This window comes from Anopheles marshallii, chromosome 3 (assembly GCF_943734725.1).
Source record: "Anopheles marshallii chromosome 3, idAnoMarsDA_429_01, whole genome shotgun sequence".
Classification (NCBI taxonomy): domain Eukaryota; kingdom Metazoa; phylum Arthropoda; class Insecta; order Diptera; family Culicidae; genus Anopheles; species Anopheles marshallii.
Genome location: NC_071327.1, coordinates 56,035,502 through 56,052,795, shown reverse-complemented (window position 1 = coordinate 56,052,795; position 17,294 = coordinate 56,035,502). Strand labels below are relative to the sequence as shown.

The 17,294-nt window shown below is 46.4% G+C and overlaps 1 protein-coding gene across 1 annotated transcript in view; it reads left to right on the top strand.

Annotated features, from left to right (window-relative positions):
* LOC128711442 (nuclear hormone receptor FTZ-F1-like) overlaps positions 1 to 17,294 on the top strand; it is a 101,676-nt gene that overhangs the window by 49,688 nt on the left and 34,694 nt on the right. The window contains exons 2-3 of the mRNA XM_053806318.1: positions 11,459 to 11,659; positions 11,798 to 12,010. Coding sequence (XP_053662293.1) covers positions 11,459 to 11,659; positions 11,798 to 12,010 — 414 coding nt within the window. The remainder of the gene's footprint in view (positions 1 to 11,458; positions 11,660 to 11,797; positions 12,011 to 17,294) is intronic.

Sequence of the window (17,294 nt, the reverse complement as noted above, 5' to 3'; positions counted from 1 at the left end):
TTTACTACTAGAATGGAATGGAATTGTGTTGATAAAAGATGGACGATATAAGTGTAAAACCATGGGAAAATCTCTCAACCAACTGCTGAAAAGAAGCGTTCGCAGCGTGATTTCGATCGCACACGCTCAAAATCGGTTCACTTGTTGTGGAAGGCTGTAATTTCATTTGATCTCGTACCACCGGATTAAGCGTGTCGCAATTTTCCCGCCACCTTCAAAAATCGTAAATGAATTAGGCGTAAAAAGCACGAGAAGACGTATGAGGTGAGGGATACACAGAGAGAGAGAGAGAGACGCCGGGTGTCCTCGGTGCAGTAGATTTTTCACCCTTTGTTTAGCCACAGTTTAACGGTAGAGTGGTTTTCTGATCCAATCGTTTACTGGTCCCGCCGGTCCGGAGGTGTCGACTATTTGTGCTTACGCATTTTGAACCGTGTTGAAAAGTGACGTTGCGCTTCTGGCTGGGAATAATTATTTTGGGGTGCCGAAAACAAAACAAACCATTGGCTTGTGCGGGATAGGAAAGGGGAGACAAATGTTGTGGATGCGTTTTTTGTTAGGTTTAGATGGTCCGGATGCATATCGCACTATGCTTGAACGCTCTTTGTCATGTGAAGCTTGGGGCTCAGGTTGGCATTCGCAAGCGCAGTATCTATCTACAGGCAGTTAAAGCGTATCATTATGTCAGGCTCTGTGTAATGGAACTGTCATCAATGTCAATGTGGGTTTTTGTGATGTAAAATACGCAATCCACAATGACCAGGCGTAATGTGGTCTCAATTTCATCGCTTGTTATTAGTAGTTTGTTCAAATAAACATCGTTAAACGTCTGTATCCAGAGCGGAGATGAAATAGAAATGCTCGCATTGCAAGGTTCACAGATTCACAGAAGCGATAAAAAGTAAATATAAGTAAATAAGTATTTAAAAGAAACTTGTAAATATGCATTTACCGAGAGTAGTTTTAAATTATGATCCAGAAGAATTAGGGCAACAGTGTCTTGAATCGCTGGTTGAGTCATCTATTAAACTATTCCTCCAAAATTGACTTTCTCCACCAAATCTTGTAATAGAAAAAAGACGCACTATTTGATTGCGTGCAAATTGACTTTAAATACCCACCCTAAATGCATCACGACTCAGTCACGTCATTTAGCTACCCCAAATGGAGCATCAATTTTGGGAAGATTGTTTGAACAGATTGCACGATGGCTTAAACGGAATCGAATCGTGCCGTACCGGCACACAACAACAGATAAATCCCCCCTAAAATTCCCCCCCGAACCATTAGCCCACGCATCGGTCGACACAAGTCGCATATCTAGGCGATGGATGCTCTCATCCAGGTGGACCTCACCCACGGGATCCATTTTGTCGCTTGTGTGTGTGTGTGTGCGTGCGGTTTACATCACTGCCCTGGCACAATATCTTTTGTGATAAACCAATCCCCACCTTCGGTGCGTGTACGAACCCACGCATCGGCCCGCATTTCCTCCGTTTTTTACCTCCCCCTTGTCCTCGTTCCGTTCCATCCGGTTGATAGATGGTGGCGGCGGGGTGTAGCGATAGAGGAAGACCAGAAGTGTCCGAAAACAAAAATGTCTGTCCACGCGGACTCTTGCGGCACCGCGGCGTTGCGAGACGAACACGCACCGTGAGTCGATTGGGAAATGCTTGTGCGTTTGTTTGTGTGTGTCGTGTATGGATAAAAACGGGCGTGAGCTAGGTAGGTGGGAGGTATAATTTAAGCACAGTTCCTCCCCCTCCTCCCTCCCCCTGGATTGGGGTGATATTTTCCACCCCCTCGGCAGCAAAGCAAAGGAACACAAGCGTAAGGATCGTTAGGGTCGGTCGTAAAAATCGTCCGCTCAACCATCTGTCAGCAGGATGAAATTAAATCGATCCATTTTTAGTGCGATTGGGTTATTTTTTATTTATCAATTAAATGCCAACCGCGATGGCACACACTATCAGCATCGTGGTGGACGCGAGCGATAAATCGATGGGTTTCAAATCAACCACCACGCCAACGGGGTAGGATCGGTTTGGGCAGGTGATCGGTGACACGACATCATCGCCATCATCGTCATCTCGTCGCTTTGGCCATGCTATCGGACTTCGTGTTTGCTGCTGCTACGACGACGACGACGATGATGATGATGATGACGAACCCCCCTTACGGAAAGTAGGTCAGTAGGACACCCGTGTCGAGCAGTGGAGTAGAGCGTTTGGACGACGGCAACGGTTCGCTCTCACTCTCAACTCGGTTCGTGGAGCTCACGCTGGGACTGCTGCCTCGCAACGATTGCGTTGCCATGTTTTTGCCCCTTCTGTGCTTTGCATTCACTTCCACATCCGAATGTGGTCATCTGAGGCAAACGACGGTGAGAAGTACGCCCAGACCCCATGCTCCATTCGATCACGCATGGAGCCTTAAACATACCGAAAGTCATGCATAGTCGACACTAATGGTTTTAATATTAAAATAAAATGTTGAAGAAAATGTTTAAGAGAATCGTAAACGAGGAAGCTTAACATATTTGCGAAAATAATCTAACAAATTTCATCTAATTTAAACCTAAAATATGTGATCTTGTATAAATATAAAGACCACGACCTAATCCATTTAGTGTCTAATCCGTCCATGGTGGTCATGTTGGTGGGGTTTTCTTTTTTGCATCACCTCTATTCACCACCGACCGGATCTATTCAGTGATCCGGCCACCGCATCCGCACTCTCACAGTCCCCGTTCACTGTGCGCGGCCCACACAACCCACACTGGTCGCGCGCGATGTGATGTGGCGCGGCTTCTGTTTCGGAGTGTGTTGTAATCGTTCTCCGTTCGCGATTCCAACTCACATTTGCCTTACCAGAACACCATCCCAACCCCATCCCCTTCCAGCTGATCATTCGCAACATGATGCATACTGCTGGGCTGGGCTCGGCAGGGTAGGTGGTTTCCGTTCTGCTCACTGCAAACGCTTCACTCTCACCACCACCGGGTGAGATGTGGATCGCGATGAAGTCATGAAACATGGCTGATGGTTGTGGCCGCGAAAGGGGGATGTATATTAGCTTGTTATCGTTGTTTTTGTTGTTTTTTTTTCTCTTCTGTGCTTTCATTTTGCGCGTTCCCGTGACGGCGAGATGCTGCTGCCGGTGCTGACAGTGAAATGAAACCGAAAGTGAACCCGACGGCACACCGGATCGGGGTTTTGCGTGCAATCGAAGGCGAAATGAAATGAGGCAAAAGCGAATGAGCAAACATGAATTGCTTCGTTTGCGCGATTCCGCGGTTTGGAAATGAAAGCGAAAGCCAAACCTAAAGACAAGTACGGGGGAGCATGTGTGTTATTTAGCATGGTGCTGTGGAAGATGACGGGCTTTTCGGGCTTGTACAAACATGATAGAATATTTGATTATGAGCTCTGTTTATTTTGGACGATATTTGGCATTCATAATATTCTTTAAAACCATATAAATATAAAGGTTTTAGTTGAAATGAAATAGGAGACAACTTAAAATTAATTACTCATGCTCAGTATGTATTGATTAATTGATGGTATATCGTTATAAATTCTGCATTCTGCCTCAAATGCGCAAATATTGGGTCATGGCTGCGTTTTGCGTGTGTGTTTTTGCTGCTGATTTTTCTGTCCAAACAACCCCATTTCTTCAGAAATTAACGCTAAAACAATGCACAATTTCTCCCATCCTTCGCAGAAACGACGCCTCTTCCCAAGTCCAAAAACGCCAAACCTCCTCAGAATCATCGTCGAAGCACGTTCCCGTTACGTTCGGTCACAGCATAAGTTCTGACGGTTGCCGACGGTTTTAATGTCAGTGGTCGTTTTGATTAGTGGTGATTTATGTGCCATAACGAAATTTTACGAACGCCACCATTCTGAATTATGATGTACCGATGTGATGTTCACTGAGTCAAATAAAATGTGTATGGGGGGGACAAGAAATGGATCTAAAGTGAGTGGTGCTCAGGTCGACTGGTGTCCTGACTCTACCTGGATTCTGTTTGGTCTGATCTCTGGCCACCCTTCCAGCGAAGCTCAGAAATTTACAGTTACTTTAAACGTTTAACCAACAAAAAAGAAGGCAACCATCCATTCCAAACGTGTCCTTCCACGAGGGAAAGGGTTTTGCACAACGCCAACAGGAAGAGCAGCGTAAAACGCGAAGAATCGAAAACTTCCCAGCCACTTTTGAGCGGGCTACCAACGGAACGGGTGATCCCTGTCGCAAACGGCAGTTGGGGAATACAACCATGAGCGCCTAATTGGCATCGGAAGAGCCCTTTCGACATTGCATCCGTGGAGAATCGCGCTTTGGAAGAGAAATGCGCACAAAAAAAGCACCAAGCGAACCGTCTCGATGACGAGTTTGAGAGAAAACATACCGCCCAATGTGGTCGGTTTCGTACCGGCTGCAGGCTCGAGTAATTCGCAAGATCCTCGTATCTTCCCGTCCTTTCCTTTCGGATCTTCAAAGCAGCACTCAAGCGTCCCAACAAAAAAAAATTGTGCCGATCAAATTATAAATCAAGATGTGGCCGGTTCGTATCCGCAGTTCTGACGAATCCTTAGCAACCCTAGCGAGCGAAACCGAATACGATCGTGGAATTTCGAATTTTGCCGCGATTTCTAGACGGTTGCATAAAGCAGGGCGCACAAGAACATCAACGAAAGAGTCCCCCAAAAAATGAGTTTTTGCTTCTCGGGGGTAAAGGATTGCGTGAAAGTGATTTTTATTCACCGTACGTGAAGAAACGAGCCGCGAATTTGGCAGGGTTTTGGGCCGAAAAACCGAAATCCACACAAAAAAGAGCTCCCGAAGTGAGGTGTCCTAGAGGACGCGCTCTGCAAAATGGAACCAAGGAGGTCCCACAGTGTAAGGGAACAAAAAGGGTTTAATCTTTCACCGAAGGAAGTTTGTGTGTGAAACAGGGCGCCCAAAAAACGATCAGCCGTTACGTCACGGAAGAGTCTGTGGAATTGTCTGTCCGGCTGCTGTTGCTGCCTCCGGTGGGAAGTTGTCGGACAGAAGGAAGAAAATCGTCTGTGATTTCGTTGTATAACATTTGCTTGGTGATCGTTTAATTTATGGTTTCAGTTCGCGCATACAGTTCGCATACTTTGCAGTAGCATTTATATTAGTCAAATCGAACTTCTGCAAAGAATCAGAGCTGAAATTAATGTTAAAATGCGTAACTGTTGAACATGAATGCGAATTTGTAATAAATAATCTCGTTTCGATGTACAAATCTCCAGGTGAATGGAAATCCACCATGCACGAAATTGATTTCTCATCGATTGCAGAATTGCTTCCATAAATAACTCGTGCCATCCTCCTAATCGTTAAACATTAGCTTCCTCGTTACCTATTAGCACCTTGCGCCATCAAGCGTCCCACAGTACGCGCACCAGCAAGGGCAAGAAAAAGGGAAGTGGCGAAATGTCTCCCCCCGTTCCGTGCGTGTTGGGTGCGAGACACAACAATTATGCAACCGTGGCGCGGCGACACCAGGAACTCCTGCGCGTTCGTCTGGTACGCTGCCGTGCGCTATCTATCTGCACCATTTCATTTCGCTTTTCGGGACTTTTCTCCACATCACCGAGCGTACCACCGATTTCGCATCGCGCAAACAGGCCACGCGTAAGACGATCGACGGGTTTGTTTGTTTCTTTACCGAGCTCTTCACACTTTCTCGTAATCGGTACAATAAAGGTATCACACGACTCCAGCAGCATTACTTTCTCTCGTTCCCTAAAGTATTTTTTGTTTTAGACTACTTTCGGAGAGTTCCTGGAAATTCCTTGAGTTTCTCTTCAGAGTTCTTTGAATTTTATAGACTTTATTGACATCTGGATTTTCTTGGAAAATAATTAACAGAAAATTCTATACATAGTTAAACATTCTGAAAAGAGCTGGTATTTGAAGTTAAAAAAACTCTCTTAAAAGACAAAAGCAAAATTGATCTCCATGATCATGATTTTAACATTCTTCAACTATTTTTTTTTAAAGACACACGAAAAGCGAATGAATGATGGCGATCTTCAACGATCAAAATTTAAACAAAAAACACGAAAACACCCGCAAATCCACCCAACCCAACCTCAACGTACGTTAGGTCAGTTTCTCAGTTCCGGTTAGAATCTCACCTCCGGACGTGTATACCACACCCTTCGCTCGGATGGGCTTTTCCTTCCACTCACTTTACTGCATTATTAATGCTAATTTTCTCCCATCGGTTGGTGAGGCTGCGTAGACGAGCTTAAAGAAGGACAGGAAGGGAACAGCCCTTTCGGTGAGGATGACTTGCCCAAACAGACATCCCATGCCTACCGGGCACAAAGTGAGCCAGCACAAATCGGGAAGGCAACAAACATTATTCCGTTCGGTGTTTTAATTGCCTCCGCAGCTCGGAATGGGTAAATGGACATCTTGGAATGTGTTGGTACGTTCTAGAATGAATGGTATAACGATACACACATCTATTGTCAGATATTGGGCCTGCGTTGGGCACGCCAAAGCGCGAGAGTCCCAAATCCGGTGGGTTATGCTACCGAAAAACCGTTCGGTGCTACGGTTTCAGGGGCTGATAGTGTACGTTCGGCTAGTTGGCACGGTTTAACATAGACCTGAATCGGCTAGGCAACGCTGCCAATGGCAAGGCAGAGTGCGAGCGAATGAAGTGGTGTGTAGACGCGCAGAAAAGTAGGTCGCCGTCATCGCTATCACCAAAGGTACCGCGGCGACAACGACGACCACCGGCGGCAGCAACATCACCACCAGCACAAAGACACACACACACACCATCCCCCATGTGTCATTTCGCGTTACCTTTTTCCGATGATTATATTACCACCAACGAGCGGCGTTAAACGAGACGAACGCGCCACTTTCACTTATTACATGAGCGTAAGGTGTACGTCACCTTCGTTGCGCCGAGGGCTGGTGGGGTGGGTCCGATTTCTTCACGCGGTCAGGTTCATTCTGTCGTCGTTTTCCCCCGTGATCCGGTTGCATTCCGGACGATGGGAAGGAAGTTTACGGCCGTGGGTTTGGGGACGGTTCGCAATGCAATGTTTTGCCACCCGGGGGAGCGGAAGCTGACGTGAACAGATGATCGTTGAGTTTGTTGATCAAACTATTAGTATGTCAACTACATATGTAATATGTTTACAGTAAAGCTAAATTTTTGGATTTGATGATAATTGTAAAAATTCGGGAATTATGCTAAAATTTATTTAATTGTGTAGATTTGATGTACTTTCCCAAATGTTTGCTCAAGCTTACATGTGGGAAAATTCGTTGAAGAGAAAATGATAGATTTGCCAAAGTGGGACTACCTGGTTGCTTTACATCGATAGTTAATAGAAAAAATTTGAATAATAAAAGTATTGTCAAAAAACCCGTTCACCAGGTCAGGTATTACTTCATAATTTCCATCTCTTTCAACCTTCCTCACTGGCGCGTTCGCACCGAAACCGAAAGTGAACGCGGTTGGGAGTGAGAAAGCGATTCGTCGTAAAACCGGTACTCGCTTTCCCTCTCGCTCTCGCTTCTCTCGTAAACCCATGTGCGTTTTCGTCGCGTGAGTGCCGTGCTCGCGTGCAGTGAGTGCGAGGGGTGAGTCAGAATGTGGGCCAACCGAGAGCGAGAGTTACACTTACGAAAACTGGGGGATGAGAGCCCCAGCTCTCCGCGACTTTTTTGGTGTTAGTAGGCTAGCAAATAGTGCACTGTGTGGTGTGCGTACTGTTCGTACCGCACAAGATGTGACACGTTTATTTCCATTTTTTTTCCAAGATGCCGTTTGCCCTCTCGTTTTCACGCACGCTGTGGCTACACGATGGGGTAGTTTGCAACCCTTTCGGGTTTTCGTCTCACTACTCACGAGTTTCGCTCTCGTGAGTTGCTCACGCGGGCACGCACAACGCACTCATTCGAGCAGGGTGCAAAAGAGAGGTTGGGCATGTTGCGTTTCGTTCTTTTGCCAACTTCGGGAAATTTCGGAACTGGTCGCCGGACTTGGGTTTTTGGTTTTCCAAAAAAAAAGCCGGGGGTTGAAATGAAGGCAAAACAAGGAGAGCATGCAATTGCAAGGCATCTCTTTCGCGGACCGTGAGTGGCATCGTTGAGCGCGCAGAACGTATGCAGGGCTAGTATATACACGATAGTACAGCGTATCGTATATAATTATGGGATGCTTTCAACACACCGAACCACCAGCCTAAACGCATCCAAACGCGTACACCCCGTGGAAGAGAGGTTACGAGCGAGCCGACAACAAATCGGCTCTCTTTTGTGATCGGACGCTCGAGCTAGCGAGTTGCTTATCCGAAATAAAGACTTGAACTTGTAATTATATATAGTATAGTACATAGCCGTTGCCCATGTTTGCCGTAAGTCGTAATTCTCGCTCGATCGTGCGCGCCTCGCGAGCCTCCACGGAGCACTATACCGACATCGTCGTCATCGTCGTCGTGGCTCGGGTCACCCACCACCAACAGCAGCATCGTCGCGGTTGCAGCAGCAGCGGTCTCGCCGCGATCTGACTGCAGTCATTTTGCCAGCAACCGGAGCAGTTTGCGCACGAAACATCGTCCTCCCGGTGTTAATACCGTGCGTTTGTTTTACTATCGTTTCGGTCGCGGTACCGGTGGCCCTTTCTGCTGCGAGACGTTTGTGGCCCGATCCGACGGTTCTTTCCGTGTCCCGTGTATGAATAATACCGTGTGCGTTTGTGGTGTGCTGGGAGTGTGTTTTTTTTTTCATTTGTTTTGGTTACGCGACAAAGCATGACATTAAGCTCGTGCTCTCCTCGTCACAATTCAATATACTCAATAATACGCGTCCATCTGTAACTGTTCGCAAATCGCAAACTGTGTGATTGGTGTGGTCCGCCTGTCCGCCTGTGAATCGGGACGACACAATCGATGGTGACAAGTGTTGACAAGTGGCTGTAGTTTTGTGTGTGTGTGTGTGTGTGTATGGCAAGGCAGAATACGAATCGATACAACAAGCATATGCACCCCGCAATACATACACATGCGCAAGGTGAAGAAAAACGGTGTCAGTGAAGGCGAAAATCCGTGACCTACTGTCCTGGAAAAGTGGGGGCCCCATCCGAACGTGTATACACACAGCTGTTTGAAGTGTGCATTGAAGGGAAGGATTAAACACCAATCCGTTTCGTATAAGCGCACCCATTGGCGTTCCAACAAACACGGGTGAGAACAGTGCACTCCGGTGACAATTGTCGTGCGGAAGCTGAGCTGTCGATCGTTCGAGATCGCTTTGCAATAAGCTCGCCCGCTGATCCTGCCGCACTCGGTGGAAAGTGTTTTGTGTGTGTGTGTCTGAATGCGCGCGATGAGTTCACCACGGTGGCATCGTTTCCAAAGGACGAATCCAATGCACATTTACCCGAGGGTTCGTGTTCACTGTGAGGTCCTGGTAAGGGCGATCAGATAGTAACGCCATCGAAAGTGAAACCTTCCGACGAGGAATCCTGTTCAGCCTAAACCCTTCGGCACCGTGTTACTATACAAGCTGACAATCAGTTAAATTTCATGAAGTGTTCCCGCGTAAGGATAGCGAAAATTCCCGCAAATTGCGCACGTATCAGTTGACCACCGGCACCGGGGAATCGATTGGCACAATTTGGTTGGCTCACAGCAACGGTTCGGTGTGGAAGGTCGCGAAATAAACCATCGCGAACAAAACGGATGCGGAAATAGGTTGTGTTCCCTTTTCGGTGTACGCCATCGATCGCAGGTTCTGTGGTATAACTTTGCATTCACTTAGTGACCGCGTGTTGCCCGGGATGGAATGAAAGCGGCCTGCTGTCGGAAAGTACTTCTTCCCAGCGAAAAAAAAAAACAAGTGGTGGCCGGTGTTGTTGAAGCAACGTAAAATTCGCCCAGTTGCCAGGATTATTGTGTGCCGGCAGTCGATAAGCTAGAAGGATAGCACCGACGGTCGTGTGATACAGTGGGTATGTGTGTGATGTTTAATTTGTTTGTAGTGAAGTGTTAAAATACGCAACGGAATGTGTGTTGTCACGTTTTACCCAACGGCCTAGCATCCCTTTGACTCGAGCGATCGTGTGAGTGTTTTCTTTGGCGAATGAATGATCGTTACCATGTAAAGAGGCGATATCACTGATAGTTGAAAAAATTGAAGATCGTTTCGATTTACTCTCTCCTGCAAAAATCCTTGCTTTAAGTGCGTTTGACAAAAAAAAAGGTAACGAAGAGAAGGTGGCGAAACCCTACAAATGTTCCCTGAAAGTGTGCGAATGTAGCCAAAGTGGTGCGATCCAAGGATAACAATCGGGAAGCAACAACAGTGTGTGTGTGTGATCCGTGAACCACGCAAATCAAACAAAACAAGTTGGTTTTCATCCGTCCGTATTTATATCTATATTGTTTTTATTAATTTGTTACAGAGAAATATACTTGCGCGTTGTAAACGTGCGCATGCTCGAGCGTACAATAGTGTGTGCAAGTGTGAGCCTTTAGTCCCGTTTAATCTATGGTGAACCCCAAGGGTGCAAAAGTGATCGTTAGTGCGTAGCAAGGAGTAAACATCCTTTGTAAATAAGGAGCTAATGCGTGCGGCGTGAAGTAAAAGCGCATCGCCCATTTTGTAAAGATAAAATTTTAATTCCATTTTTGGCCAAACTGCGTGCAAAGATCGTACCAGTTTCTACAACGAACCTCGGATAGAGTGTGTTAGAAGCAACTGTTAGACCCGTACGCGAAACCGTGTTCGTAGTGTGATTGTTTGCTTAACGGTCGCAACAACAACCCCATCCCGAACGAGCGACCAAACAACAGCGCGGCAAAAATGTTACTGGACATGGATCAGCAGCATTCGACCGTGTTTATGTCGCTGAATATGTCGCAGTACTCGATGCTCAGCGAGTCCGGCAGTCCACCGCCGGGCGGTGGTGGAGCGGGCGGCAATACGCAGCTCCTCTCGCTGGCAGCGGCCGCCTCGGCAGCTAATTCCGGTGGCGCCGGCCAAAACACCGGCATGCCACCACCTCAGTACGGTGGAGGCGCCGGTGGCGGTGGCACTCCCGGCGGCTATCCCGGGACCACCGGGTTGCTGTTGGGCGCCACCAATAACAACAACAACAACAACAACAGCACCAGCAACAACAATCTTCCGTCCCATCACAACAACAACAACAACAACAACAATGGTGGCGGTAACAACGCCGGTGGAAACAATCATCACCACCATCACCATCACAGCCATCACGGCCAGCATATGGGCGGTGGTGGTGGGGGCGGAGGTGCCGGCAATGGCAACGGGCAGTCGCATTCGCAATCGAACGGAACCGGCGGCTACGGTTCACTTTACGGCGGCTTCCACGAAAGTTCAGCCGCCCCCCCGTCCGCCTACTCAATGTTTTCCCACGTTCCCACAGGCGGCGGTGTCGGTGGAGCCGGCGGTCCCTACCATCATGGGGGCAGCGATGGGAGCGGCGGCGGTGGTGGTGGCGGCGGCGGCGGCAGCAACAGCAATGGCAGCGGTGGCGGCGGTCAAACGGCCGGCGGCCAAACGGCGGGCGGCACATCCTCGGCAGCGGCGGCAGCAGCGGCAGCCTATCTGGCGATACCGGCCTCAGGTACTAGCGGTGGTAGTTGTAGTAGTGGCGGGGGCGCGTCCGGCGGCAGCCTCATTGAGCACCAAACCGCACTCAATAGTCTGAGCGTCGTGTCCGCCATCCAATGCGATCAAACTGATTTGAAATATTTCATTGAAGAGCTGTGCCCGGTGTGCGGCGACAAGGTGTCCGGCTACCACTACGGGCTGCTAACGTGCGAATCGTGCAAGGGCTTCTTCAAGCGCACCGTCCAGAACAAGAAGGTCTACACGTGCGTCGCCGAGCGCCAGTGCCACATCGACAAGACGCAGCGGAAGCGCTGCCCGTACTGCCGCTTCCAGAAGTGTCTCGAGGTCGGCATGAAGCTGGAAGGTGAGTCGGCAACTGTTAACAACTGCTTTGATGGGTTGCTTTTACCTTTCAAAGCCCATTCCTTTCTCATTTCATCTCATCTTTCCCATTTCTAGGCGGGATTGGGGATTGGCGGGATTAATGTTTATGGCATTTTTGGGATTTTTTTGTTGACATTGCAAATGTTGGAATCTCAGTAGTCAGAATACCTTCAGAAGTCATTCATAGTATTTTGGGCAGCCTATTGATCTATTACAGATGTCATTTAAATCATTCGAAGTAAAGAGACATTGTTCTTACATTCCGTTATCCTAGTCTCCATCTCGAGTTGGACCTCCTCCTCCAAGGCTGGAGCTTCTTTTTTGGCACAACAACCTTAAGAGGTGGTCTAGGCCTGCTATTTCTGGCTTTCTTTGACTTTATTTACTGGAAGCCGATTAGTCAGTCCTGCGTATGGAAGTTTATTCCGGATGGGATTTTGGATCGGTACTGTCGTGTGAAGACCGATGTCACTAGCAATACATCACCAGACCACAGACATCCGATAAAATTCTGACGATCCTCTGGAGCCTGATAAATCTATTCAAGAATAGTGACATCTTCATGCAACTCGTAGAATTCATCATTGTAGCCGATCCTCCATTGTTTTTCTACAATTGCTGGCCCAAAAATCCTTTTGACCATCTTCCTTGCGAACAGTTTTGTTAATTTTGGACCGACTTCATGTCTTAGAGTCGTATGTACTGGTACTATATAAGTATGAGATAAACCCAGTTCGAACATATCGACATGTGCTTCAATTGGAGAAGTTTCTTCAGGCTGTAGAATGATCGTTTGTCAGTGAGAATCCCAGAATCGCAACATCAAAATTACAGTCGCTGGTGGCATTGGCGTGTTTGTAGGGATTGACAACCAATTCCTTTAGTTATTTCTGAAGAGATATGAAGTATCTGTTAAGATCTTTTAGCTCTAAACAATGATTTGATGATTTAAAAATGTGTTTTTTTACTATCGCTTTGTTGATGGTCTATAAAGCCTACGGCAATAGCCATCCAAACCATGGAACGAAGGAACGGTATGTCTTCGTGTAATATTGTACCCTTTGTCACGTTTGATTGAACACAGTAAAATTTATTGATGATCGGCAACACGGTGTTCAAACACAAATATGGCTTCTATAATTAACGAGAGTTGGAAAGTGTTACCTTTGGGGACTCCTTTTCTATGGGCGTACAGTTTACGTTCCGCCGGTACCAGGTAACGCTTATCCTTCTCAGGTAACTAAACTGCTATTTAGCATGGAACGTATCCTATCTATTGCCTTTGCTGGTAGGGTTGTAAAACATGTTAACGGGACGCTATATAGGAGCAGCTCTCCAATGCTGTAGCGAAAGAGTTATGTGAGAAGTTTCAGCCACCTTATGGCAGCGTATCTCGACACGAACGAACACCTGATCTGCTCCGTATGGGTGATCGTCGTTTAGCGACAGTTTCCAAATCTCACCCGAAATACGGCGACCGACCGTTTCGGAGCTGGTTCAGGTAAGGCCCGGTTTTAAAGAAGGGAAACAAAACCTTACCACACGCATACGGAGGCGCGTACATAAGCACTAGCTGAGCTGAAAAGTGGTTCCTTCTGCTTGAAAAGCGGTCTGTACCTGTGTGCAGTTCGATCGCCGTTCCGCAAGAGGTGTGTAAAGCGTGATTGCCGAAATCGAAAGTGAAATTTCGGCAACGCTGGTGTCCAAAAACCCACCCAGGACAAGCGGGTGGACAAGGAGGTTGACGGTTACCGTCGATGTGCGTAGAGCCGTCGCCAAAGCGCGCTGAAGTACGGTGCGTGCGAGTGTGAGCGATCGTTTTGCCTCTCCTTCCTCACTCACACAGGTGTCCGAATGGATGGTCGCTTAACAAGATGTGATTTGTGATAGTTTACGTAGGAATCACCCTCCCATGCGAAAATTGGGGTGGATGAGTAGAGGGGTCGAAGTTTTTGATGAACAGGTTTTTGGTGGCGTAATAGTACCGTATCGCGGTGAAGAGTGAGAGTGAGCGAAACATTTCGGGGCTTTCTCATCGCGACCCCGTTATTAGGGCCAATCTGCCTGGAACACCCCGCCCGGAGGGTGATCGAGGGCACCCGGGGAATTCAACTTTGAGGCTAGTTTTTTTTTTGTCAGCGTGTTGTCACCATCGCTGACGATTGTTGCAGTTTACTTCAATTCTCTTCTCTGTTTTACAGTTTCTTGCGTTGGCTTGGTAGCTTTTTTTTTTGTTTCTCCTCCCTTGCTCATTTTCTCCTTTGTTTTCCTCATCGTTTAACTCCTTCAACGATGTATTATCTCGTTCGCTGGCTTTGTTCTTCATGCGTGAGGTTTTCGGGTTTGCTGTTTCATGTTTTTTTTGTTTCTGCGCCTGTTGCTTCATTTCAGCCGCCAGCTAAGCTCTTTCTTCTGTTAAACAAAAAGGGGGAGAGCTTTGAATTGCACCACACATGCCACCGTTTTGTTTTTGGGGAGCATTATGATGACTGGCAGCAGAGTGTGTCAGATATTTCGACCAACATCTTCGTGTCTCATTTGTTATCTTTCATTGTTGCAGCAAAACACTGCTCAAAACCGTCGCTGATCTATTGCTTTGCGTCCAACAATTCAGACTTTTGGAGTTTGTTTTGCTGCACCTAGCACCAACCTCAACTGTTCTTATTTTCGATTTGTCATCAAACAGGTTTTGGGAACTGTTATATAAGCACAACAAAATCACATGACGACCGTTTTGGATGAAGTTTCGAGACATTCACCAGCATTGCAGTCTGCACGTGATCGTTTGCTTTCTTGGGTGAATTTTAAACACAGGAAGAAATCGTTGTTTGTTTACACCAGAACAAACCATTTCATTTTGTATCATTCAATTGCTTACAGAAGTACACACACACACACATTGATTGGTATTCCCTTCGTCGTCCCTCCAGTGTGGAGTTTTTGTCAGCGGAATATTCCCAAACGTTGCCCACGAGGGCACGCCAGTCGAAAGAACCCGATTGGTTGCAATTATGGTAATTGTATGAAGCCTTATTGGGGTCATAATCTTGGCAGGCAGGATGGAAAGGAGAGTGCGTTCGCGATGGGCATCACCAGAACTCAAGCGGCGCGAATGTCTGGAAAGAAAGAATGAGGGCAAAAGAATGGAAAGGATATATGGGGTCGTTCGGTGGGACGAAAGGAAGCAAACACGGGCCACGGAATGATGGTGGAGCACTTGTTTGGTTGTGTGCATTTTTTTTTTGTTGTCTGAGCTGCATTTTCGTCTCTCATTTTTGTGGTTTGAGTTTCAAACATTTCTGTTCTTCCCACTGATTCAAACCATGAAAGAATTTTTGTGGAGTTCTGACCTCGTTTTTTATGTGGTCTTTTTTAATGTTTTCGATCATTTTTCCATCGACTCGTTATGGGATCCCCTCGAGGAGAAGAAATATATCCTTAATATAGTTGTTTCTTTCATAAAATAACGATTTACTGGAGGATTCTTGCCTGCTCCACGCAAGCAATATGTATTTTATGAATTTTCCAAGAAACATTTCATCACCAATACAGCGCTCGAAAATTGTACGCCATCCAGTGTGACACACTCAAAAGACTACGGAATCGCTCAAGCAACCACACATACACGCAGAAAAGTAGCATATGCAAATTTTTTCCCCACAAGAAAAGAACGCTTTCCTTTTTCGCTTTTTTTGCGGGCAATCGGATCGCAAGCTGCATTCTTCATCGTCCTGCTTGATGATGGTGCGTCGCTTCCACCACGACGTGAATGCATCCCCAGGCTTACAGCTTTGTTATTCCTTCCACCCCACCGTATACCGTTTACAAACGCAGTGAAAAATTTCAATATGCACACAGAAGAACGGCCGCGTTTCTCTCCATCGGTTAAATATGTGCGCCCGCACCCGCGCTTGTCCGAAGCCAAACGGATGCAACGGATGCGAGGCCACTTCAGCTGGGTGCATCCGACACGACCTACCCCAACCCGGGCCGGATTGTGCGCGGTTGTGTGTCCTGCGGCTGCGGAGGCTTCGGGAAGCCGGGCCGGGGACAATATTTTTTATTCATGCTTGCCGGTTCTGTGCTCGTTCCTTCCGCGGGGTTGCTCGGTGGAGTGTGGTGGTCGCTAATGACCTAGTTTTACGGTGTTCTCGCGAATGATATCATTCCGTGCTGCGCTGGTCTGTGTCGCCGCTGATCGTGATGCGCGGTGCTCGTGATGGCGGCATCATTCTTTCGTTGGTGTGTGATTTTTTTCTGTGTGGTGTGTGTTGGTTTCGTGCTTGTTCTGCATTCATCGACGGCATCGCAGTTTATTTCTTTACTATTTTCTTTTGTGTGCTTGTTTGCCGGAACGGGTGCGCAAGTGTTTATGTTGGCCGATGGGTTTACCCTTAATTTTTAGCATCTGGCAATTTTATTCTAGTGTGCTGTATGCTTTCTCCGAGTGATTCCCACACGCACACAGGGGTTGTTAAGTTTGTATCGAGCTATAAACACAATATAGCACGAGTATTTCATCTACCAGTTTTATCGGACGTTCAGAGACGGAAATGATTTTAAACATTCCTTAGAAATATTATTAAACACTGTGCACCATGCTTCAATAATCCCGTTGATATGTTTGCAATTTAAACCATAGAATGTTATATCTGGTACAATATATTGTTCTCAAAGAATTTAAATATGAGCAAATAAGATAACATCTTATGGGTAAAACTAAGGCACAAAGAAGAGAGCTTGACAATGCAGTGTTATGTGTGCTGTTTGTAGTAATATTAGAAAAGAATTGTTCACATTCATAAGCCACACAAATCGATGTGACTTTTCTGCTGAAGTTATGAACTTTCTAATGGAAGAACTTTATTGTTCTTACGAAACATTTGCATATTCTATTGCAAACATTGCAAACAAGGGTTGTTTTTTGTATTATTTTTCTCCTGATTGTATGCATGTATGAGTTTAATATTTTTTTTATTCATCTTTTGAGAATAATCTTTACATTCAAGTCATTCGAAACATAACTCTCAAATGGTTAATAGATATATGCAGAATCTAAGCTTCTTCCTTATCTTCTACAGTACAAAATTTCAGAATGAGATAAGCGAATCGTTGCAGTTTGTTTAATGTTAAGTTATAAAATATTTGATTAATCTTAAGCGAATCTCAAATTCATGATGATTCTTTAAACTTCATAATAACGACTCAGAATTATTCATTCGGTTTGAAATTTGATTCAGATTTATGAATCTGAATCAGATTCA